The 19,823-nt window shown below is 48.4% G+C and overlaps 1 protein-coding gene across 2 annotated transcripts in view; it reads left to right on the top strand.

Annotated features, from left to right (window-relative positions):
* The window catches only part of SNX16 (sorting nexin 16), a 38,772-nt gene that overhangs the window by 4,817 nt on the left and 14,132 nt on the right, over nucleotides 1-19,823 (top strand). For both annotated transcript variants that reach the window (XM_061548657.1, XM_061548658.1), the window contains exons 2-4: nucleotides 171-630; nucleotides 14,437-14,523; nucleotides 18,340-18,488. In XM_061548657.1, the coding sequence (XP_061404641.1) occupies nucleotides 208-630; nucleotides 14,437-14,523; nucleotides 18,340-18,488 (659 nt within the window). In that variant the 5' untranslated portion in view covers nucleotides 171-207. The remainder of the gene's footprint in view (nucleotides 1-170; nucleotides 631-14,436; nucleotides 14,524-18,339; nucleotides 18,489-19,823) is intronic.

Raw genomic sequence — 19,823 nt, 5'->3', positions numbered from 1 at the left:
GCATAATTATGATGACGATAGCAGCTGCATATCCCACAGGACCAACTTGTCTTTGTTGAGTTGTTTATGGGTTTCAGGAGAATTCAACGGTGACATGTCACAGGTGTTTTCCAGCATAGCTATGAAACTCAATATGTGTCTGTGGAATTGTTTGGGTTGCCCTTTCTCAGGTCAGGTCACGGTGGGGGGCAGGGGGGCGCATTGACAATGGCGAGCCCCTCCCAGGCTCCTGAGTTGAGCCGCAACTCCGCCAACGTCGCGGCGTCTCGGCCGGCCGTCACCGCGGCTTCCGCCGTCGTCACCAAGCACCGGCGTTGCGGCTCCGAGTCGCTCGTCTGGGACATGCAGGCCGCGGGGGGCTGGCGGCCCCCCGCCGCCGCCGCCGCCGCGGGCGATGCGAACTCTCGGGGGTCCGCCGAGACGGCCCCCCAACCCGACAGCCCGCGGCTGAGCACGCGGCTCAGCTCGGGGCGAGGCTGCCCCAGCGTGGAATTCTCGGTGAGGCCTCGGAGCGCGTCTCTGTCGGCTCGCGGAGGGCAAGGCCCGGGGCAGGGCCCTGAGGGAGAAGCGAGCCCCTTCACGCCGACGATCGTCGGCTACGAAGTGACGGAGGAGAGGGCCAAGTTTACAGTAAGTCGTCCTCGACCGTTTTCTTGAGAGAGAGAGAGGGTACCGGGACGTGGAAAGATGGGAGCCAAACAGTGAATTTTGTTCCACGCGATGTTGTTGAGCGATGTCGCGTGGTTAATAAAATTGCTCTGAGTTGTTTAATATCAGTACGGGTGCAATATAAATGCAAATATTATTGTCATATTCTGATGGGTGTCTGGGTTGATTCTGTTTTTCCGACACTATTTACGCATTCCAGAGCCAATGATTGTAATCACCATCCATGTATAATAAAGTAGAGACAGGGAGGCTTATTCCTTGCCTTCTCCTGTCACCTAGGTGGTCTAGGCCCAGGAGCCAGGCAGAGGGCCTTGGCAAAAAAAACCTGATCAGGCTATGATTAAAAATATATCCCTGTATCTTAAAAAAATTCAAATACCAATGCATGTGTTCAACAAATAATGGATTTTTTCAGGCACGATTCGATATGTATATCGTGCGTGGAGGAATTTTACTTACATCGAAGAATCTATGCGGTGTTGCACACGTATTGGACACTAATCATAACAACATCTGTAAGAAAAATTACCAACTCGGGATGGATCAGGTCAGGGTTTATTAGGTGTCTACATTATGCTCTGCCAAAAACTACTGGACCGATCACGAAGCGAATGACGATCACTGGAAAGGTACTGATTTAATTAAATTCGGACATGAACGTGTCTTGACAGGTCTGACCTGCCTCTGACCCTGAAATGTTATATTTTTATAAAGCATAATATAATTTAGCAGCATACTTTGGGTTGTCATTACCGAGTAAGTGACAATAGCTCGGCTTGTTTAAATCTACATTCATATAAATACGTAGAGTGACTTACCATTTGGAAAAAAAACTGAATTATGACTCTTTAACAACCACGACTCTGCACTGCACGCTGTGATTTACACTTTTTTTTCATAGTCGTAACCTTTTTCTAACGGTCTGTAATTGGGTGGAATCTGTAACATGTAGCTCTACTTCGACCACCTATGATTTATTTACTGAACCACGAATGTATTTATATTGCAAAAGTTAATTTACAGTCCTTTGTCAAGCCACTTCTGGATGAATGCATCCCTACTTCCTTTCGGCCAGCGGTGGGGAGAAGGGGGGGGGTGTCTGTGGGGTGTCTGACCATGGTCAGTGCGGGTTGGTAAAGGGGGGGGGGAGCCCAGGACTGGTTTAGACTTTTAAGCGTGGCCAGCGATCGAACTGAAGTCACCAGGTTCCCATAAAACGTAAGGGACATGGCAACATTTTTTTTATGTTCACGAGTAGACCGCTGTTTTTTTTTGTGGGAAAGCATCTACTGGCACTTTTCTTTTCTTTTTTGCAAAATCGAATTTAAACGCGGTCGTGCAAGCGTGCCGGCACAGGGGTGATCTCCTGTTGCCGTTTAAACCCAGCACAAGTGGATGAGGCACGATGTCGGTTTATTACTTGATTGTTATTTCGACAGCGTGTTTTTTCATGCATGCTAATTGTAAGTTTCGGGGGGGGGAGAGAGAATGACAGACGAAAATAACTGGGGCTGTGATTACGCTCTGTCTTGATTCTGAGGGATGATTCTTCAGCCGTCGTTGGCTTCCGTCCATTTTAATTACGGCTTCGCGAATGTGCCACGAGGAGTGTGATCCAGGACTCGTGATGACGCTCCTGCAATTTGTTTCGCACCTTGTCAATCGGAGCTGAGAATGTGAAGGTTTGGAACAGAGGAAGGAAACTTGAGTGGTAATGCGGATAATGTAGGGATTGGTGGAGCAGGGGGGCACGAGGGAGGGAGAGAGGGAGGCCACACTGCATTAGCAGGGTGGGTTGTTTTTTTACATACTACAAAAAAAACACTTTGGAAGAGCTGAGGGGGAAGGTCAACCTCTTTGGCCAGAGTAATATCCATTCACTTTACAGACCTACAAGTGACGGAGCTGGACTTTTTAACAAAGCAACTATAAAATAAGCTTCTCGATTGTGGGCCCGTGCAGAGGGTGCAGGGCATTTCATGTACGGAGAGAGGGTAAGAAAATTGGCAGTTTAGAATAAAAATTGGGCAGAAAGCATTGCAGGTATAACAACAACAATAAGTTTCACACGCTGAACACTAATGAATTATGAATAAATAGAAAAGCCCGAGTAAAACCATCAGCATCCACTTCATTAATATTCCCCCTCACAAATTATTAAAATGGCCACGGCTATAGCAACAACTGGACCATATATTATTTGGTTTTCATCGTGACTGCTGGTTACTTTTAACGGCTTAATACCAATACATTATTAACTTAATCAGATTTTAATGCCAAAACGAGCCGTGTCGCTTAATCAACATTGTGCTTGAAAGTTCTTTTTAAAATGGTGGACAAATCCGTGCAGTATAAGTGCATTTACGAGTTATGCAACATGCACGAGGTCGATGCCTTGGCCCGTTATTTATTTACACTCTCTGGACAACTCACACATTCGAGCGGACGCCAGCTAATTTCACTCTCAGGAATTTGAGCACACATCCCTCAAAAAGTACATATTACGTATTAATACGGATTATAAATTATTTTAAAAAACTACCCTTGCCCGAGGCCGCTTTTGACTATATTTAGAGCCATTAGAAATCCTTGTTGCAGTTTTTTTTCCTCGGTTCTGGCGTGTTTCAATCAAGTCGGCACATGTAGCGAGCCGTTTCTATTTTTAAATTTTTTATATTAAGTTCGCTTGCTTGCTTGCTTGCGCGCTTACGACCGTGCAAATCTTTCGGTCGTTTTTTAACCCACTTCCCGTGATCCAATCGTGCTGACATTTTGCACACAGACTCGTTGTGCGTGACAATTTATTTTCGTGAAATTTTTTTTCCAAAATGTTACACTTTTTAGGAAAAAAAAATTATATTTAATTACCAATTGCTTAATGGTGGCAGGCAATCATCTGACCCATAGGTGGCAGCCATCTCAAGCCAGAGGACGAGAGGACTCTAGCCACCCGTTTCAAAGACCAATGTGGGCTGGGTTGTGGCCCATTGAACACGCATATAAAGGATTTATAGTGAAAAACTTTTTACGATCTGAACCCAATTGTGATGAACACTTTTTTCTTTTCAAATTCCTCCGGCGAGCAATCGGCACAACTGGTCACAAATCCCGAGCCTCTCTCCACAAGTCGGAAATCAACTCGTCGTGTGCATACGGCCAGTAGTGTAGCTCAATGTCCATTCAGCCGTCCGACCAACCTGCCAGCAATACCGCAGTGTGTGCCATTGGGAAATAGCTGAAACTGATTTTAGAGTCGACATGACCTCTGATTAACCTAAAATTAAGCCCAGGGCCGCCACTAGATTCTTCTTCTCACCTACAAGGCCCTCGGTGATGCTGCTCCCTCATATGTGCAGGATCTCCTTTGCCCCATTTTTTTCCAACGAGAGTATGTCGGTCTTCCGAGCCAGGCCTGTTGAGTGTTCTGAGGTCGCCGCCTCTGTACGGTGACGGCTGACCAGCGGGGCTTGTCTCCCGTGGCCCCCAGGCTTTGGAAGTCACCTCCACTGGACGTTTGCTCCGCTGACTCCCCTCCCCTCCCCCTCACTTTATTCAAATCGCACCTTAAAATCCAACTTATTTTTAAGGGCTTTTTATACTTCTCGAATCCTTTGTTTTGGGGTTGGATGTTTATTGGTGTGTGCCTGCGTGTGTATATTTTGTACAGCGCCTTGTGATCTCCGGGTGAAATGCACTTTATGAGTGAAAATTATGATTGTGATGATGATTATAACGAGGTAGACGCTGACGTGGGGCCCTGCGCAACGAAATGTACCGTTGGCCTAACCGAGTTGACCGTGCCTGAGGGATGTATCCCCACAATGGTGGCCCACACAAGACCTCTGCTGCCTCCCTCCTCGATTTGAGAGGAGCTGTGAACCCAGCCCGATCAAGCCTGTGGCCAAACAACCTGGATGGTACCCAATCGCATCAGTTCTGTCGAGCTAAGCAGGTTGGCGCTTGGATAGCGCTACTAGACATGTACGACATGTCTAGTAGGCTGCCGCCTTGGCTACTTTGTGGGCAGCGTAGGATGGTGCAACAACATCCATTGTTGTGCTGTAGTTCCGTGCCACGTTACCTCTGCTGTTTTTTTTATTTTTTATCTTTCGAGCCAGCTGTCAAGTTTTATGCAAAGCCACGGGGCCCACTTTCCACGCAGGAAACCTGAGAGCACAGACGTAGATAATTAATGTCTCCGCACATCCACCAACTGGCACCGATGAGCACGGTGAAATGGTCAAATAATCCCCCACAACCAGCGCACCTCATCCAGCAGTAGATTGACACAGAGGGCTGTTCATGGCCATGGTCTCTCAGAGAGTCTGGCTTCCTGCAGTCGTGGCTAACAGACCAGTAACACGTCAGGTAAATTGATTCACAGTGCAGATCTTCCAATTAGTACACCCACAAAACTAGATAATGAGGTGGGAATATCTGTGGTCGCAATTGTCTGGAGGTGATGATAATGCACGAATATTATACCATCAATCAGTGGTTCTCAACCTTACCAGAATGACAGACCACTGTCTTGCCCTCTGCGTATAATCCACAGACCATGATGCACCAGTCCCGCATTTTTTTAATGAAATCTAAATGAAAACTAAATTGTGGCATATTCGACAGTTTCCGAGGATCGTTTTCCTGCGACCTTGCCCGAGCGCGCATTACGCAGCGCATCGTCGGAGGGAGCAACTCGTGCACCGCCGACGAGCGCAACTCCCCCCGTGCAAACTTTTCGCGTTTGCCCGTCCGATGGAGAGACCCGAAGCGTGCGGCTGCTCATTGTAGGTCTCGTGCCCCCAAGGCGCAGTCCCACGCGCGCGGTGCACGGTGAGCTACGGCGAGCAGCCGTGCGGAGGAGAGCCTGATGTATTATTGATCGACGGTGCATAATGCAAGAGCGCGCTCGCGAAGGGGACGGCGAAAAAGCTCCCAGAAAACGTTGCACGAGATACCGCCCCTGAATGCTAATTTTTAAAGAGGGCCTTGCCGAGCGCCGATTTTGTTGTCGCTCGGCGTTAATGAATCTCCCCCCCCACCCCCCCACCGTCTGGTCGCCTGCCGTTAAATTGCACCGGGTATTTGTGGTGGTGTTTTATTATTATTTTTTCCGCGAATGCCGCACGCCGGCCCGCCGGCCCTCCCGCGCGGTGTTTTCCACGGCGCGCAGGGGGGTGGAATCGCGTCAACCGCCCGATGGTTCCCGGGTTGGCAACTGGCAAACCCAGAGACAAACTCTTAGGTTTTTTCGGTAAAGTCACGTAGGTAAAAAAATAATAAATTTAATAAAAGTAATAATAAAAATAAAATAATAAATCACGACGTTTCGGAGGCAACACACAGTAAATCTAGCTGTGACGGTCCCACCTGATGACGGAGACTTGTGTTGCCTCCGAAAACGTCGTGATTAGTATTTTTTTTATTATTACTTTTATTAATTTTTTTATTATTTTTACCTACGTGACTTTGTCGAAAAAACCTAAGAGTATGAATCCTTGCAGTCACGAAAGCTTCAAATCTAGAAGAAAAAAAAACTTAGAGATGCCGCGAGTGCCGCGATGCTGCCTGTAATCGTCACGTGTTCAGCGTTGGAAACAGCGGAGTGCTTTTAAGGATGCCCTGCGTATAGCGCACGAAGAATGTAGGCTGTGAGAGGGGGGTAGCCAGGTAGCTGGGTTGCTGGTGAGTGGGGAGGGTGGTGGAGCTGGCAGCGGGAAATGCGTGCGCCAGGGCGCGATAGCGAGCAGCTTGTGAAGGTTGGCGCCACACGGAAGGCGTGCGCGCCCCCCACTTTGTCAATCCACTGCCGGATGAAAGCCTCCCACACGTCTTCGTGGGTCGCAGGAGTCGGCTGACAAAATTTCACCATGGTCACTCTGTCGGCGACGGTGGGGAGCATAGATTTGAAAGCATCGGAGTGCGGTCCCGCGGTGCATTGCTCTGCACTGCACCTGTTTTATGCGCGTGGACTCCCGTCAGAGCACTATGAAGGCTCAACGCTGTTCAGCTTCCGAGATCTGATGAGCCGCGATAACATTCCAAGTGATTTCGGTCGTAGGCAGATTTTGGTCCTGATTTGAGTGCTAAAGGCTGAGAGAAGTAAATGTGGCGTTATTGCCGGTTTCCATCAATCTGTCAACGTCAGCTCTTGAGAGTGGGAAGTGATTGTGGCAGAGATTTAAAAAAAAATCTTACCTCCTGGCACATGCAGAGAGAGAGAGAGAGAGGCTTGTGAAAAAAAAAACCAGACAGAATTAGAATATTTATCCTGCAGAAACGCGATGAGCTTTTTCACAGATGTCTTTTTCACAGATGTCCAGTAGACACCGAGACGCTTGGGGAGATGTTCTCAGTCGAGGGTTGCTCCCCCGGACACAAAGCCGATCACCGCTGTTGTCAGTGCGGGCTGCAGAGCTGGGTTGGTGGCAAATTTTTTTTTTAAAACATGCATGTATGGATGTATTCAAGCACCTGCACAGACAAAGATCTCCCGTATAGCCTTAACAGATTGTTGGGGCAGGTGCTGTTCACGAGCACTTATGAAGGTCAGCATGGTGCATGAGAGGGGTGGGTGGCCAGTCCCACACACAATCACCTTTGTCATACCAGTGGCAATGTTAACACACCGCACCAGGCTCAAATGAGTACCAGGACTGGTTCAGATATTGGCCGTGAGCGAGAATCGAACTCGGGTCGCCGGATTAATAGCGCGGCGCGCTAATCGATGCACTCCCGCTCCAGCACCACATACGCACGCACGCACGCACAAAGATAAATACACACGTGTGCACACAAAATCACATCGCTTCGGGTTTCACGGAAATTCTATTCAGGAAATATAAAATGTTTCAAATCTCAACGCCACTCGGGATTTCACCGTATTCTGCTTGCATGGAAGAGTAGGAAATTGGTTTCAGGAGCGTTGGGAAGAATTTTTACGTAATGGTTTCATGGAATGTGGATTGTGGGTTTTGTTATAAAAAAAAGAAGAAAGGCCAACTTTCACAGTTTTCTGGATGAGATGGCAGCACCTCAGCAAAAGACCACATTCCACGGTAAAAATCGACGGTGCGCATTACAGAAGTCTCTCTCGCAAAAAACCCTAGCCACTTTCCTGATGATTAAACACGAGCGCGCAGTGAATGCGACATCGGAGCAGATCTAACGTCCACCTTTCTGTCTCCCGTGATCAAACTGCGGCTCTGAAAACGAGTGGGAACAGAACCGTGTGGTGCGGGAGGGGGGAGAGGTGGAAAAGGTACGGTTTTGAAAAAGAGTGAGTGGGCGGGAGATGTAATTTTCGCGAAAAAAGCACAAACTCGGAAAACTTTGTCGGATCGTCTAAATGAGACAAACTAGCAGCGCCAGAACGTTTTTAGTTTAAACCCAAAAAAAGATCAATTTAGCGCGCTTTGTCGCAGAGGCACCCGAGAGGGAAAAGGAGGAATGCTCTTCACGAAAAATGTGGCGACGGCGGGGGAGGACTGTTAGGGTAGCAAGCGTCGTTGGTCGCGCAACTTACCAGAAGACTCGCGCTCGATTGGCCGGCGCGCGTCGCACCAAGCTCACCAGCCACACAGCCGTGTAGCATGGGGGGATTGGGGGGTGGTTCTCGAGGTGATGGCAAGATGTCAACTACCTCGCCTGGCATGCAGGAGGTCGTGTGGGTTCGATCCAAACCCTGACGCCTGCTGCTGTATATTTGGAGTTTGCGTGTCTCTCTCTCCCTGCGGTCGCATTGATTTTTTTCCCGGGTCTTCCGTTTTTTTTCCACGTGCATTTTGAGGATTTGGCTGCGATAAATTTCCACACGATAGGTCACTTTGTTGGGTCTTACCTGGTTTAGATGATCTGCTAAATGCCCCCCCCCCCCCCCCCCCCCCGTACTATTGTATTGTAAACAAAAAACGCCGATGCGGCATTTCACATTTTGCACTGGTGGCAATCACTTCAGCTTCATTTTCGGGTGGAGTAAAATTGCACGAGTTCGTAATCGCTTCCAAGTTCGCCAGGGTTTTCATCACGACGTTTTCTTGCCTCTTGTAGTTTGTAAGCGAGGCAATTAAGGGCTGCGCGAAGTTGAAATCGGATCGAGTTGTAACGGCGGGAAACCGTGCCCCCGCGCCCATCCGCTGCAGCTCCGAGGGATCCTCGTAATGCGTGAGCTTCTTCAACGTGCAGGCTCTCCGCAATTAATGCAATTAAGCGACGGGCATCGCTGACCTGTCCTCTTACGCTCACGCGGCGTGTGAGAGCTCGGGGGGGAAACGCACCATCGACAAGCGCAGATCGTATCGTTACTCATTACATTTAATGTTTAACATTTGTTTGTATAGCATCGACTCAGGCGTGACCCCCCCCCCCGAGTTTTCGTATGTCCCCCTCCCCTTTACCCCGCCCCTCTTTATTCAAGGTCATGCCACAGGGTTGGACTCACGTGTGAGCCAGAGTAGCGCGGTTCGTCCGCACCATTCGAACGCGACGTTTAAAGAAATCTTTGGTCACGCGACGCGCGGGAAACTAACCCATCAGGAGGCCGGGCGACTGATGCTCATTGTAACATCCCGCTTTGCATATTGATAAAAAAATATATATAAATTAGTTCGAGGTTACTCCCTTGGACGTTGATAAACGTGTTATAATGTTTTGTTTTAATTATAAACCTCACGTTGAGGCCCTTGAAGCCCCCCCTCCCACCCCACTCGAGAATCAAAGTGGCGCGTCGGCTTTTGAATGTCGAGAGCCGGCGTGTAACAGCGGCGCTGTGGCATTCGTACGTGGAACCGTCCTTCAAAGCCCTCGCGAAATGACACCCCGTAATGCTACCTGGGAGCATAACGTGAACAAAAGATCCCCGCCAAGGTGCTTGGAAAAAATATAATTGGGAATGCGTCGCATTCTATGCCACGAATTATATTACGGCGCACCGTCGCGATGCGGAAAATCTCTCGTGCGGCTTCTCCCCTGCGACGCGCACGTTTGCGTTGCCACGGGGCAGGAGGAGGAGGAGAGGGAGGCCCGAGGGTGACGTGCAAGGGGCACGGCAGAATGAGATACGAGGACGCAGCGAATGCGACGGAGGGAGAGGCGCGGAATGGCAGCGCGTGGCGAAAGACGTTCTGGGGAGCCGACCCCATTGCAGTGATGTGGCTTCAGCCTAAGCAGAAGACGTGGGTCCCAATGTAAGCCTCTGCTGAATCTGTACGTCAGTATGTGGATCACGTAAGTGCGTGCGAGTCTTTGGGTCGGTGTGTAAGCTTATGGAACCCTAAGGATGGGGGGGGGGGGGCGGGTGAAAAAATTTAGGTTTTGAAAAAGCAGGGAGGAATTTATTCTTGTGAAAATGCACAAACTCGATGACCTTTGCTGATCCGTTCTCCCGAGGTCACTTGAATGAGACAAACTAGCAGGCACGGAAAATTTAGCAGTTTCGATTTACGAACGCGCATCATGCGGAACCACCGGCGTGAACAAACGTGCGCACGCGATCGGGGACGGTTTAAGCCGATGCCGCCGGTACCAGCTCCGTGGTGAGCAGAAAGTGCCGTGAGCACGCGCACCATCGCGAAGGGCTCGTGCCCCCAATTAGTTTACACGACAATGTGAGGTGGGAAGTAGCATTCCTTGTTGGGGAGTGCCATTAATTGTAAGCTGAAGCTCTAAAACTGCACTATAACCTCGTGGGATTATTCTGAAAGCGCCCAAAAAAAACCAACGCTCGCTTTGAAAAGCGTCAATTGTGCTCCTTTCCACGTGGGGGGGGGGGGGGGGGGGTATAATTACAACCCAAAGGCAAATAAAGCGGACGTGCGATTTGCGGAGCGAGACAGGGCAGAGGTGGGCAGGAGTTGACCTACGTGCGGCCTGGTCAGTTCAGAGCTTCAAACGGCGGGTGAGTTTTGTTGAACGAAGGGAAAAGGGACAAAAAAAAAATAGCTAATATCGACAGGAACACGTTTCGCGCACAGCTGCGATTCGTGTGGCTCCCCGCGTTTTTGCATTCTGATGTCTCGAGGCGAACGGGTGGATTTTTTTTATTTTCCTTAAGTCGATAAAAAAAAAGACGGGTTGCTTGGAGTTGCACGATGGCGAAACACCGCTCTGTCGCTCACAGGAGTGCCAATCAAGAGACAGAGATCTACCGCGGGCGTGCCGCGTGTACGATACACTTAAATGTGCGTGGGAACACACACACGCACGCGCGAACACTCACCCACACGGACGCGCTCGATCGCACAAGAGCTGATCTAAGACTCTGATTCAACGGGCACGGCAGACGGCCCTCTGGGAAAGCCCACACATCAAACGGCCCGATGGATCCCCGTACTTCTTTGTCCGCTTTTGTGAAGTCTAACCGAGGGCCCTCTGTGTGCGCCGCTCGCGATCAAACGGACCGCGGGGCAAAGACGCGACTCCCTCCACCGCCGTGGCTTCGTCCTCTCCCGGGACCTGTGACGGTGGTGCCCGGCATCGCCAACAACAACAATACATCGTCCCCGCTCCGACAAATCAGTTATTTGTCGTAAAAATGCCGTGTTTTTTTTTTGTTGGGCAAGGATGCCAGGGGTTTATCGAAAGCGTTGTGGATGTTGGGGTTTTGGTTTTTACTTCTACCCCCCCCCCCCCCCGCCTGGCTTTTGCAGCAGTCCCAATCTTTAGTAATCCCTGTCTTCTGACGGAGTTGGGATTTATTTTTGTTTTTGCAAATAACGTTTGCTTGACCGTGTGCTTTTTAATTACATTGGGTAAATTCAATGGCACGGGCGGGAGGGGGGGAGAAACACGGAGGGTGGATGGGAGGGTGCGGGGGGAGCAAGCGGATGTTTATGGAAGACATCGTCTAGATAATAGCCAGAGACGCCTATTTACTATTTAAACATTTTCATTGTACCTGCGATATCACCGAGCTCCTTGCTACACCCACAGCCCAGGATTGTGCGTGCATTCATTCGTTTGTTTGTTTATTCACGTAAGTATGTACTTATATATAAAACACAATAAGCACATTTCGTAGATTAAACTGTTGTCACGAGCCATCCGGGTCATCGTCTCTCCTCTAAAAGATTCAGCAGTGCGGGGTGGCGTAGCGGGCAGTTTATGGTAATGGCATTTTTTTTCATCCTCATTTTTTCCCTTAACTGCTGCCTTCATCCCGCGGCCCCCACCACCACCATCGCTGCTTATCTTGACACTATCTTCCGGCTCTCCGCCCACCGCAAAGCAACCGGGCCATGTGATCTCGCACGCGCGCCCGGCGCACGCGCGCTCCATCACCGCCACTGCCCGGCGCGATCCGCTGCATATGCTGCGGCAAAGGCTTCGTTGTCGAGTCGAGGACGGCGTTAAGTGCGAACGCCGCGCCGCGCAGTGGTGCTCGGAATTGATAATGAGGTGGGAATTAATTAGAAATTAGCGGCGAGTCCGTAGCCTGTATTTTAATTCGTTGTAGCACATTGCTTGAGAGTGTGTGTGTGTGCGCGCGCCAAGGATGGCTGTTGAAAGCACAGCACAAGTAAAATGATTAAATAAAGAGGCGGACGAGAGAAGGTTGGAGTGATTTTGAAGAGCGGAATTTAATAATGAAAAGTAAATTACAAATGTTCCTGTAGAAGAAAGGTTTTAATCATGGCATGTATTGCCCTCTGCGAGAGACGCGGTTCACAATCAACGTGACCATTAAGAACTTTTTTGAAAAAGTGGACCCAAGCACGGAGTGTATGAAGGAGATGTGCACCCTGTAAAATGATGTCGAGAAACAGAAAGTGGAAGGTATGGATTTGAGAAGACACCCAGGTTAACGACGCCCTTCAGACCGCTGAGAAAAAGAACGTGGGCTTGGGCAGGGTGCGTCACTAGAAGGGATGACGGCCGATGGTCTAAACATAAAGCGACGGAGTGGTAACCAAATAATGAAACGCCTCTGATTCGGAGTTCTGTTGTGGAGATGGAGCAACGAAATCAGCGGATCTGCAGGTGCTATGTGGATTATTACGTCGTAGGGTCATGAGAGATGGGTAACGTGTTGGGGAGGCTTTCATCCAGCAGAGGATTAACTATGGCTGATAATGATGATGACGATGTGCTCGTCATTGGACATGTAATGACACATTGAATGATTGATTCAAGTCGAGTCTGATGCTCGTGACACGCGCATCGAATCGTGCGCGTGAGAATTGATCGGTTAAATATTGGCGCAAAACGTACGGAGCTCGTACGGAAACATTCCATCTTTGGATAACCGGGCGAACACAAACTACGAGTGAGATTGAGAAAATGGGAAAAGCGCAAACTCGATGGCATCAAAACAAGTCGGATAACAGAGTTCATTCTTGCAGGTGTCTCTGAAATGCAGTTGCGATGAGATCCAAATTGTCGCCGTTAAAATCAATCTGTGACCGAATTTGCGACACATGCCTCTGCCGATGGAATGCTGCATAGACTGCATAGACTACGTGGCATGCTGTGGTTCGTTTTATAATTATTATTATCATTATAAAAAATATATATATTGAATTGTATCAATCAGGGCGTGATGTAAATGCTGACTGCAGCTGCACACTTTACTCTTGGGTCAGATGAAACCAGGCGTGTACCTTTGCTTGCCCTTGCAATGCGTCACATGCAATAGTAATAGTCGCTGAGTGGCTGTGTGTGCCTGCGCCTTGCGCAGCATTTGGTGGAGTCGTATACTGCCTCAAATGACAAAAGTAACTTTTCCTTCACCGACAGAGTTGATGGAAACCCCATCGCAGTGGCGAAGCCCGGACGGGTTAACAGTTTTCTGAAAGGGTGCATAACGATTAGTGACTTTGATAAGTCACTCCGAGTTAGATGGAGTGGCCACCACGGAAATGTAATGCGACTGAGAGTAAGATTCGTAATCATAATAAATTACATTATAAAAATGCGCCCTTTCTGCTCATTACTCAAGGCGCTGTACGTCACGGAAATAAAAATACATGGCAGGCCAAGGGGAGGAAAAACTAAGACGGCAAATAAATAGATGCTAATTCAGAGATTACAAAGTGAGAGAGAATAAAGCGCGTGCAGAGTCGGGGGTCTGAACGCCGCCCTCGCCCCCCGAATGACGCTGGGCAGGGCGCTCGTTACACAGCCGTGGAACTCAAAGTTCATTTATTAGGTATAGCCCTGTGAGCCATTCGGCTCTTGAATCGGGTGCAACCGCAACAAACAAAAAACAAAAACATGAACAAGAAAACATCTTAAAGTGACTGTGCAAACAGAAAATCCAAGAAAAGACAGCAAAATATTGCAGAAAAAATCACCGTACACCAATCCTGTGCAAATATCCCAGTGGGATGCAAGTTAAACAACAACAACCACAAGACAACTTAGATTAAGGCCATCAGTCTAACTCTGTACTACAACAAACAAACATGGCCAAACCAAAAAACTTTTAGAAAATCACCAAAATAAAGCCATAAAAGCAATGAAACAGTGGTCCTAGGAACTGTGACCGAATTTTCACAACTGCCGCACAACAGAAGCCACGGTCACCCATTGAAACTAAAATATATTTTTTTTATTTTACTGGGTAAGGCCCCCACTGAGCTACACAGCTATTTGTTTCAGAAGCGGCCCGCAAATGATAGCCCAACGAAGTTGGCTTATCATCGTGTGGAAATTCATAGCAGCAAAGTGCTCTTGAACGCATGTTCATTTTAAATCTGGAGGGAAAAACCAGATGACCCCGCGGGTAACTGGGCGTTTGCAGACAACCCTGTCCTGTCACGTGGCTTGCAGGTGTACAAGGTGCGCGTGGAGCGGAACGCGCACGACAGCTGGATCGTCTTCCGGAGGTACGCAGACTTCGTCCGACTGCACGACAAGGTAGGCGCTTCATCCGCTCGTTTTGAACCTCGACCGTACCCGGCGTGCGCTCGAACGATGCCGTCCATCCGGTGAATGTTCGTCGTCAGCAACCAATCGGAACGGCCCCTGGCGTTGTCCGGCGTCACTCAAAGTCACGTGACCTGCGCTGAGCGATTGGCTGGATTCTTTAGTCGCGCCAAACGCTGGACCGGCCGGCACACTCAGCTCAGGTGCGAGGGGTGGGCAGTGGGTAAAGAGACTTATATGAAGTGGGGAATGTTATATGTCGATTGGGCAGTTGCTTTTGTGAAGTTGGAAATGTAAACGGCCGATTTGACACTCCCCGGCCATTGGTGCATGATCACCGAGTGCGTGGCGAGTGGCGAGTGATAAGCGTCGGTGTTTAGTGACAGTTAAGCGAGTGGTGAGTAGTCCCAGGTCAATGGCGTAAGGCGAGTGGCCAGTGTCCAGTGAGAGTCAGGTGAGTTGAGCGTTTGGTGTTGTGCACGCCGCTCACTCGATGCCCTTCTCATATGCACACGCGCAAGGGCGTTGCTGTCCTTGGTTATGCGATGTGTATGGCACTTAGCAGCAAAACTGGAGAGACACAAATTGCACATGGTAATCAGATTATCATGCCAATTCTCTAGGCAATTATTTTTTAATCAAATTCGCACCGACAGCTGACAGATGACGAGTATCTTCTGTTCTTGAAACACTCTCTGATATTACTTAAAACAGTCAATGGCTGGACAGGGTAGTGCTGAGTTAGCTCCTCATGCCCCCCATTGTTTAGACTCGGACTTTCTTGAGAGGTAAGGGTTATTAAGCGAAACAGACCTTTCTAGATAGTGTGCCTGCCAACAACACGTCATAACCCAGAAGCATGTGTTTAACAAGCCTGCTTGATGATGAGACCCAAAAGTGTGAAACAGGTTCCAAAGTTTTCTTGCTGAAACAAATACTGCTGGATAATACTGGTCTGGAATCCAAGTAAGCCCGTGGGCTATTCTTATGTGGAGATGTAGAATGGGAGTTTTGCTTATATAGGTTTTCACCCATATTGCTCCGCAATGCATAATGCCTTTTTATGCAATATAGCTGAATAACCAATCGGTGTATCGTGTGGAGCATATCAGGAATGCTCATTGAACATCCTGGCCAATGTAAATTGCACACTGTGCGCTCTCGGTTCTGTGCTGCCAATTGGACACAACTGGAAAAATCACTTTTCGTGTCGACATTATCGGTCGCCCCCCCCCCCCCTTCTACGCATCTCATCTCCTAACCCAAATGCCGGTCAGAGAAATGTATTTAAATCATGGCCATGAAGGGGGAGTGTGTTTTTCAATATTGTTTAAAATCTGTTTCCATTTGTTAGGCGTATCTGCATGGGTTGTGACCGTCAAACTCAATTCACCTGCGAACATCTCTCTTTCGATTATTTTTCGTCATCTCCGGCATTCAAATCTCTGGGGCATTATGCATCTCGCTCCTTACATCTGACATGGCAATAGATCCAAAGGGCTAAGCCATGTATGCACGTGACTATGTAATATAATGCGCAACCCTTTTGTCAATCCACTGCTGAATGAAGACCTCGCGTCCTTTCGGTCATGGGGGTTTTGTGACCATACTTCTCTACGCTGGTCAGCGCGAGTCTTGTAATGAGGAGTAGCTAAGGACTGGTTTCCGATATCGGTGCGATGTGAGGCTCGACTTGCAGTGTGCACGCCGCTACGCGACCGCTGCACACGTGCAGTGCCACGTTTCGCTTTTTCTTGGTCGGCCTCCATTATCTTTTGCGCTGAAGCTTTACTTATTTATTTGCCGCTTACAATTCTTCTAAAGTGTACGACCGATGACCGATTTGATCCCCCTGGCCATTCAGAAATTACGTTCGGAGCTAACAAGCGATTGTCATTATTCAGCAGAGCGAAACATTATTATTTAACAGCGCAACGAATATGATATTTCACGTGAATTTTCAACCTTATTAGTTCCAATTTTGTGACTTCAAAAATTACTCGACAAAATTGTCTCCAATAACAGATGGCTTGTAAAAAAAAATGTTTTATTATCAGTGAGAAAATGCCATGTGTTCGCAAGTGATTGTTGTTCATGTACACACAGCAGTATAACAGTGTACACCGCACGTTTGTAAATCACGTGGTTGTATTTGGTGTGGGGGTAGATTGTGAGCATTCCCACCTCTTTCAAGGGGTCTGACCAGCGCGGAAAAGAGTAGGCCAAAACACCCTTTTGGAGATGTTCCTCAGATGTCCCTCCAGTGGAGTAGCTTCCAACTAGATAGGGGATGTGGGAAATCAGTCACCGCACTGCACCTTCATCCTTCGCCTTTCATAAATCACATTCATGATGTATCTACGTATGTATAACTTCTTTCACACTGTACGTAGCCAACCGTGCATGTAATTATCGTTTTTATTGTCTATTTTTATGCTTATCAGTGTTCGTGTGATGGTGCTTTGATCAGCACCATCAAATGACAAGCGGCCCAATTTGCGTGTTTGTGAATGTTCCCGTTCGTCCGACTTTTAGCGAAAATGTGTCATCGCCCCTGTCGCCAACGATCGGGTAAATTGCCAAGGCGATGTATTTCGGCATTTTCAGCGAACGTCTGAATCTGTGAATCTGACGAAACGTTGAAGTCGCTCTGTACAAATTCCAGAACAACACACGCTCCCGCACGCACTCCCTCTGCTGTTTGAAAACATTTCTCAAATGGTTCATCATTAAATAGTAATGTGATATTAGCACTGGGACATTCCAATTAAATTATGTAGCATCTATTAGAAAAGGAACATTGTTTCAGTCAAAATTCATCATAAGCCTTTTAACCTCTCCACATTTTAAAAATATATTGCTCGTAATTTCATTCCATCTCTTGCCTTGAGTGCCCTTTACCATCCATATTCTCAAAAAAAATTAAATTATAAAAAGTAATAAAACCCTGACTGATTCCTTATAATTTACATTTAAATTTCATATTATATCTGAAAATGTCCAATTCAAGGCATTCTGAATCCTATTCGGACATAGACAAGCTAAAATTATATTAATAATTTTTGCCTTATTTGTGCTTTATTAAAACAGAATGCAAGCAACCGCATTCGTATGCTGCTCTGGGTTTTTCACCCTTAACCATTTTCAAACTAAGGTTGTTTATCTGTTCAACCCTTCCGCCCGTCCATCGGTAATGTGGTGAGAGCATCACTGTAACTCTCATGTAGGTGATCCAATATGCATAAAGTTGGAGTTGAATATTGAATTGCTATTAGTGACTGACCCAATTTCAAAACTGGCCACATCGATCAAAGGATCTCCCAAACTTTAGAAACACAACCCAAGGCACAGAGGACTGTTTACAAGTATGGAGACACGTCATACCCTGACGGCTGCCAGTCGGCATCTGCACGGCTAATTAAATACCCCCCCCTAAGATAAACACACCAAGTTGGAAAGCGTTACGTAAGCCGTGCATATGCATGACCGTTCTCAGCCTCTTCATCATGACATTTCGTTCACCGAATCGAACGGCACGCGTACCCAAGGACGGTCAACAAGCGGCGCTTTAACTCGCGACCGCGTGGCCTGAATATTAACAGGTGCATCATTGTGGGGAACGTGGCGATCCGATTTTTGTTGCGACGCGCGACGGAGCACGATTTGAGGTGCGGGCGGGGAGCGGAAACGACGAGCCGTGGCGCGTGGGCTCACGAGCGGCCGCTTTTCAATTTCCGATCTGACCTCCGCTCCTCGCGGTTTTGGCCCAAAAACCACTCGGACGACGTCGACAACCGGTGTCGGCAGCTGCGCGAGAGCTTCCCCGAGCTGCGCATGGAGCTGCCGCCCAAACGCTGGCTCCGCGACAACTTCCACCCCGGCTTCCTGGAGGTGCGGCAGCGAGGCCTGCAGGCGTACCTGTACAGCGTCGTGCTCAACAGCCAGGCGGCGCGCAGGTGAGAGACGGTGGACGCCCTGCAGGGCGGCCCGCTCACGAGCGACGTGGATGCGGAGGTTATTATTCACACCGCGGACGCGCACAGTTGAACCCCCAGTATTCTGCTCATGCTGGCGGGTCACTATGTATGTGTGTTGAACTTCTTTCGCACCGTACGATAATCAGCGTAATATGAACAGGTTATCTCAGGATATTTCATTCACTCTCATCGAGTAGTAAGAAAAAAGGCTTTACCCTTTCCGTCAATAACGCAGGAGGCGTTAAGATGTTCAAGCACCAGTAGTCTGCATTAACCACATCACGCTTGTGGTAAGACATGCAAACACACGTACTTTGATGATGCACGCGTTGTCATTGAAACTGATTGGGCTACACCGGAGAAGGCCTCCTTCATGGTCTTGTCTCACCACCAGTGTTAGGCCAGAGAACGGCGCCAAAAGGAGGACAGGGCAAAGGCAATGCAAGTATCAAATCATTGGTAGCTCGGGCTGAGCACTGTAGCTAACAGTTCCGTATGGTAGTGAATGAGGTCACATGAGATAACATTAGAGTGAATGGATGTCACTTTAGCCTACAGATCTCTGTGCGATTGAATGCCATCACTTTAGCGAGCAGACCTCTGCGGGAGCGAATGGAGGTCACGCTCGCTAACGGATCTCTTTGACAGTGAATGAGGTTGCTTTTAGCTTACATATCTCTGGTGACAGTCAACGGATGTCACTTTAGTCTACAAATCTCTGTGGGATTGAATGCCATCACTTGAGCGAACAGACCTCGATGGGAGGTGAATGAGCTCGCTTTAGCCTGCAGATCTCAATGTGCAGGTGCAGAACACACGTGGGAAGTTGGGGATGTTCCACTTCCTAATGGCTCATGGTGGTCACTGGTTACATTGCAGAGAGGATCTGCAAAGTTTGCCCCCTCCCCCTCCCGACTTCGTCACAGACAAGAGGAGTTCAGCTGCACCACAATTTATGTAAAATCCACACAACTACTGGCTAGCGACTCAGTCCTGGGCCTGCCGTGCGAGCGCGCTACCGAGTGATGAAAAGGTTCCGTCGTCAGCATGATCGGCCGCCTTGTTTTGAAGGGCTCGGGAATCCGAACCACGGTTTAGCCCATACATTATCAGAGTTATGTTTTTTGTTTGCATTATGACTGCAGGTATTGTGGTCTATGCAAACATGACTCCTTGTATAAAAGGTGTCAGTTTTGTTGCCAGATAAAAGGGTAAAAAAACAATTGTCATATTTTTTTTACTGGCAAATGAGGTTCCAGTGGTTTTGCCCAGTGTTCTTCACTCAGGGGGGCGGAGGAGGGGGGGGGGATCACT

This window comes from Lethenteron reissneri, chromosome 9 (genome assembly GCF_015708825.2).
Source record: "Lethenteron reissneri isolate LAM-NWPU_2019-01 chromosome 9, ASM1570882v1, whole genome shotgun sequence".
Classification (NCBI taxonomy): domain Eukaryota; kingdom Metazoa; phylum Chordata; class Hyperoartia; order Petromyzontiformes; family Petromyzontidae; genus Lethenteron; species Lethenteron reissneri.
The sequence above is the reverse complement of the archived record's forward strand: the minus strand, read 5'-3'. Positions and strand labels throughout refer to the sequence as shown.